Source organism: Colobus angolensis, unplaced genomic scaffold (assembly GCF_000951035.1).
Source record: "Colobus angolensis palliatus isolate OR3802 unplaced genomic scaffold, Cang.pa_1.0 Scaffold32, whole genome shotgun sequence".
Classification (NCBI taxonomy): domain Eukaryota; kingdom Metazoa; phylum Chordata; class Mammalia; order Primates; family Cercopithecidae; genus Colobus; species Colobus angolensis.
The window spans coordinates 711,579-717,215 of NW_012116488.1; the positions used below are offsets into that span (position 1 = coordinate 711,579).

Genomic DNA, 5,637 nt, shown 5'->3' on the forward strand with positions numbered 1-5,637 from the left:
AAGCCTGGATCTCCCTCAGGCGGTTCGGGCTCACCTCCTCCTGAACCCTGTCCTGTGCACAGGGCAGCAGTCCCACCTCAGCCCGCCCAACACATGGGCTCCACGGTGCCAGAGGGACCTGCTGCTGTCTTGGAGAAAGGAAGCACTGAGGCCTGGGGCCGGGCTCAGTCCCTCCCTGCTAGCTTGAGACCTCCCCAAGGGGACGGGGTCCAGAAGGGACATAAAGGAAGGAGCTACTGCCCCTGTCCCCTCTGGAAGGGGCTGAGGCGGCTGAGGGCGGGTGACTTGGATGTCATCTCTGCTGAGGAGTGACCCCCTGGAGGGGTTTCCAGCCTGGACACCTCCCCGCTGCTCCCCTAGCCTCAGACCCCCTGGGCCTCGAGGCCTCCTGCTGGACACCTTCCAGGCCCTCTGAGCCCCACCTGCCCCAGGCCTTCCCTGGAGGGCTCACCACTAAGCCCCTCTCCACCACAGGCTCCAGCAACGCAGGTCTTCCTCTTGGCAGCCCTCAGTCAGCCTCCTTCTCCACAGTCCCCTTTTCCTGCAGGCCCCAAGGCCTCTCCAGACCTTCCTTACCCCACCCAGGCCACAGTCAGGCTTCAGGCAGACGACTCTGCCAGCTGTGGGCATATCACATCCTTGCCCCGGCCTGGGTCTCACCTTCAGTCCAGGTCCCCTCCCCTCCCTGCACCAACCTTCCCCACCCCACCCAGCCTCGCAACAGCTTCTGGCTCCTTTGACTCAGCACAGGGTCCTGTTAACACCCACAGCCCAGCTGCCCCGCCCACTCCCAGGGCTGAGCCTCCACCCCCGGCCAGGGCTTTCTCACCAGACCCGCTCCTGCCAAGCCCCTCCCCAGACTGCAGGAAGCGCTGGAGACACATGGGGAACCCCCTTCCAGAAACTCCCCTCTTCAGCCAGAAGCAGCCCCTCACTTGGCCAAGCCTGCAGCCACCCATGAGAAGTGACCCCCGGCCCAGGGCTCAAGACTTTAAACAACAGAAACCGGGGCCTGTGGAAGGAACTCGGCGCAGAAACAGCCAGGCAAACCCAGACGTGTGACATGGCCGGAAGTCGCCCCAAACACAGGGATTTTGGGGAAACTGTCTAATAATGTGTACTCACTTTAAAATAAAGATGTTTCCAAAGCTCACGTCTGACGCCCTCTGTGGCAACAGCCTGGTCAAGCTGTGCTGAGTGGCAGTGGCAGCAGCCAGGGCTCTGGGCACACCCTCTTGCCAGCTCACCCGAGTTTCCCATTGGCAGCCACAGGCACCCACAGCAAACTGGCTCGATGTGCTGGGCTCAGAGGGCCAGGGCCTGCTTAGGCTGTGGTCTCTGGGTCAGCAGGCAAGAGTGCAAATCCCGGCTGTCACACACCTCCCCACAGACATGCACACACACGCACAGAACACACACACAGATGTGTGCACCGACAGACACGCACGTGTACACTTACACATGCACACACACACTGCACACCCTGTACCACAGCCTGGGCCACCACAGGAGCGATAGCCACAGCAGGAAGTCCTGCCTGGGTCCACGTTCCTGCATCATTTAACGCCTGTTCGCTGGGAACCAGCTCTGTGCCAGGCTTGCACTGGGCACAAGGACACTGTGAGGAGCAAAGGCAGGGCCCTGGAAAGCGTAGTCCATGGGACAGCACGTGGGTGGCAGCTCTGCCAGGAACACGACTCCCCTACCAGTCTGCCCGCTGTGGTTCAAGCTACCGTCCCTCTTGCCTAGTGAAGGCCCAGGCCTCGGGGCCGCCACTCTGTCTCCCCTCCACGTCCCATCCCCCTAGCCGCAGCACAACGTAGGCAGGTGTCTGCTGACTGCTCAGTTCCCAGCACCACCTTCTTTACACAGGACTGGACCCTGGACACCTTGCTGGCCCCCCTGCAGTGGACACCAAGGGAGGGCAGGGTCTCTGCTTGGCACCCTGCCCAGTGGAAAGATGTGGTGCTGAAAGCAAGGACTGCAGAAGGGGAGCTGGGACAGGGTGTGGAGGTTCCAGGGCAGGAAGGTGGGTGTGAGCCAGGTCCGGAGAGCCAGGGCAGGTGTGGGGAGAGGCTGGGTCTGGTGGAGGCCTGCATTCCTGTCTGTGCGTGGGTGGGGGTGGCACTGGATGGAGGGAAGGGGACCCTGGCAGAGACCCAGGTGGAAGGGACGGAGGGTGACAGGTTTGGTTCAGCCACCGAGCTTGGGATGCCTCTGAGAGGCCCCAGTGCAGCAGGAGCCATATCCAGTAGGAGGCTGGAAGCTGAGGACAGGGCAGGCTCCAGGCAGCGGGTGGATCGTCTGAGCAGAAGTGGACAGGGCCTCGTGGAAGAAGCAGCATTCAGAAAGGGCCACTGAGGACCCTGAGCATGAGCTGAGAGGGCGGGGGTCCTGATGTAGGTGCCAAGGAAGTTGCTGCAGGGAGGGGCGGCAGGTGCAAACATCCTGAGGTGGGGGGCAACAGAGGGGCCAAGGGGCCGGACATGTGGCTATAGGGTGGGGGTGAGGAGCCTCTAGCACAGCTGCACAGGGAGTGAGGGGTAGCAGAGGCCGGCAGGGGGCAGGGCTGGGCAGGTTGGAGGCCGCTGAAGAGACACTGGGAGGCAGAGAGCCTTCCCACACTCGCCACACCTGCAAGGCCTCCCTAAGCCTCAGTTTCCCCATGGAGATACCTTACAATGGCCACACCACCCACAACAGCAAGGGCCACCCACCTCATGCCCCACCCAGGCCAGGGGCGGCCACAGAGGAGAGCTGGGAAGCCCCCAACGCTCCCGACCTGCTCAGGGCTCCACTGAGAGGTGCAGAAACTTGGAATCGGACCCCAAACTCACCCTGAGCACCCTGCCCCCAGCACCCTTCCTCCACCCCAAGGAGAAGCAGGCAGAGCAGGCGTGGTGCAGGGGCTGGGCAGAAAGAGCACCCACACCAGTCCCCTGCCTGCAGGCTGGCTCTGGCTTCTTCCAGAGGCTCCAAAGTGCCGCTGCCTCTGAGAAGCCCTCCTGGCCGCCCTAGGTAGAGCAGCGCAGCTATCACTGATGCCACCCCTGCAGGTGGACCATGGGAGCAACCCGCCAAATACAACAGTCGCCCCTATGAAGCAGTGGGGTATGTGGGGCGTGGCCTACAGCCTGCTGCCTGTCTTTGGATGGCCTGAGAACTAAGAATGACCTTTACACTTTTAAATGATTGAAAATCGGCCGGGCGCTGTGGCTCTCGCCTGTAATCCCAGCACTTTGGGAGGCCAAGACGGGTGGATCACAAGGTCAGGAGATCAAGACCATCCTGCCTAACCCGGTGAAACCCCGTCTCTACTAAAAAATACAAAAAACTAGCCAGGCGAGGTGGCGGGCGCCTGTAGTCCCAGCTACTTGAGAGGCTGAGGCAGGAGAATGGCGTGAACCCGGGAGGCGGAGCTTGCAGTGAGCTGAGATCGCACCACTCCAACCTGGGCGATAGAGTGAGACTCCGTCTCAAAAAAAAAAAAAAAGAAGAAAATCATCAAAAGGCTATTTCATGACACATGAAAATTATGGGAAATTGATACTTCAATATCCGTAAATGAAGTGTAGGTGCTGCCGCACCCACCTTGGCCACCCACGCTTGCTCCCTGGCTGCCCCTCGCCACGGCCACAGGGCTGGGCTGCAGTGGATACTTCATGGCCCGCAAAACCTAGAATCTTTACCAGGCCCTTTGTAGAAAACATTTGCCGACTCCTGCCCCCAGCCACCGACTCTCTCCAGCTATCAGAGGCATGAGAAAAGAGAAAAAGGGGAGAGAATGTTCCAGATTAAAGAACTTCAGAGCCGGAAAAACTAACCACAAGGTGAGAGACCTGCTGGGTCCAGATTCAAGAGGATCAGAGGATGCCTGGGGAGAAGCTGGGATGTCTGGACTTAGTCCATTCCAGCTGCTGTAACAAAATTCCTGAGAAATGTGGAAATGACAGAAATGTATTGCTCACAGTTCTGGAGGCTGGAAGCCTGAGATCTAGGTGCCAGCCGATTTGGTGTCTGGAGAGGGCCCTGTCTCTGCTTCAAGGATGGTATCTTGAATGCTGCATCCTCACTGAGCAGAAGGGGTGAGCCAGCTTCCTCCGGCCTCTTTTTAAGGTCCCTGATCCCATTCCCGAGGGCAAAGCCTCACACCCTGGACACCTCCCCAAGGCCCCATTTCTTGAAGCTACCACGCTGGAAATGAAGCTTCAACCTCTGAACTGCTAGGGACACAAACATTCCCACCGCAGCAGGACACATGGAGCAACATCGGGTGGGACTGCCTTGGGTAGAGGCAGACAAACACTGTCTGCCCCAGCGAATGTGCACATGGCCAGGACCCCTCATCACAGCCTGAGGCCTGCCCACCTCGTCAGAGCCTGGCACAGCCCGGGCATGTGCGGCGGCAGCACGCTGCATCCAGGAGGCAATGTCCGAGTGGGCAGGGCAGCTCTCTGCACCTGCAGGCCCCTCGGCTAGACTGGACAGTGCCATCCACTCGGCTCAGGGGCCCACGTGCCACGCTGGGGGGTGAGCCAGGATAGGGAGCCCAACTCGTTCACAGAGGAAGGATATCAGGCCAGGATGGGCCTATGGGTTAGCTCACCACCCCTGCTCTTTGTTCTCAAACAGCCAGATCGTAAGCCCCATGAAGCCAAACTCAGACCTCACACCAGGGTCAGGGAAACTTCTGACAGTCAGTGCTGCTGCTCGGCAGGCTCTCACGCCCTGAGAAGAGCTCCCTCGTGCCTGGGGACCACCAAAAGGCATGAGCCTTCACCAGGGTGCAGCTGGGACCAAGATGTTGGGACCCCCGCTCAGGCAGCGCCCACAGCGTAGGCGGGGTCCCCACACAACAAGAGTATGGACAGACCGGCTTTCCAGGACGTTCCAAAGCCAGGCCTCAGCTCCCTCTCTGCACAAGGACACCAACTCACGCTTCCAGGGACCCCAACAACTTTGAGAAGCTGACAAAAGCCTAAGCCCCCTCCTGCCAGAGATAGGGATACGTACGGGACAGGGACCCGAGCCTGTGAGCACACACATACCCCTGCACGCGCCCACGGGAGCCCCAGAGCCCTCGGTGCATACGGGACCCAAGTTAAGAGGCCAGGCCTGGGCTGCATGGCGGCCTCCTCGCCACGGTGGCCTGCAGCAAGTGGGCACCTTCCTGGCCCCCAGAGGGACTGGACTGCCCACCCCCTACCCTCCTGGCCCCAAGCGCCCCCTGCGAACCTGTAGCATGAGCTCACACTCCTCACGCCCCACGAAGATGAGCTCGCGAGGGAGCCGGTGGCGGGCGCCGCTGCTGCTCACCAGGAACCAGGACGTGGCACTCATCTTGGTGCTGGCTGGGCCCGTCTGGCCCTGGGGAAGAAGGGATTGTTAGAGTGGGGCTCCCTGGCCTGGGCCTTAGCCCCCTGGACACATCCAAGGCCCAGCCCAGATCCTGTCCCTCTAAGGGAAGCTGGCAGCTTCTGGAGAAGCTGGACTCCAGCCTCACCAGGCCACCCGCCCTTCCTGGGTATGGTCCCAAGTCCCACTGCCAGGCCTTTGCCCTCTTGACCGGCCTTCCCCATCACGTCCATCCCCGGCAAAGGCTGCCTGGTCCTCCCTTATCCTCCAGACCCTAGCACA

At 60.8% G+C, this 5,637-nt stretch overlaps 1 protein-coding gene across 2 annotated transcripts in view; it reads right to left on the reverse strand.

Moving 5' to 3' along the window:
• Positions 1–5,364, reverse strand: part of CEP170B (centrosomal protein 170B) — a 27,844-nt gene extending 22,480 nt beyond the window's left edge. For both annotated transcript variants that reach the window (XM_011951389.1, XM_011951388.1), the window contains exon 1: positions 5,236–5,364. In XM_011951389.1, coding sequence (XP_011806779.1) covers positions 5,236–5,340 — 105 coding nt within the window. In that variant the 5' untranslated portion in view covers positions 5,341–5,364. The remainder of the gene's footprint in view (positions 1–5,235) is intronic.
• Positions 5,365–5,637: the final 273 nt, after the last annotated feature.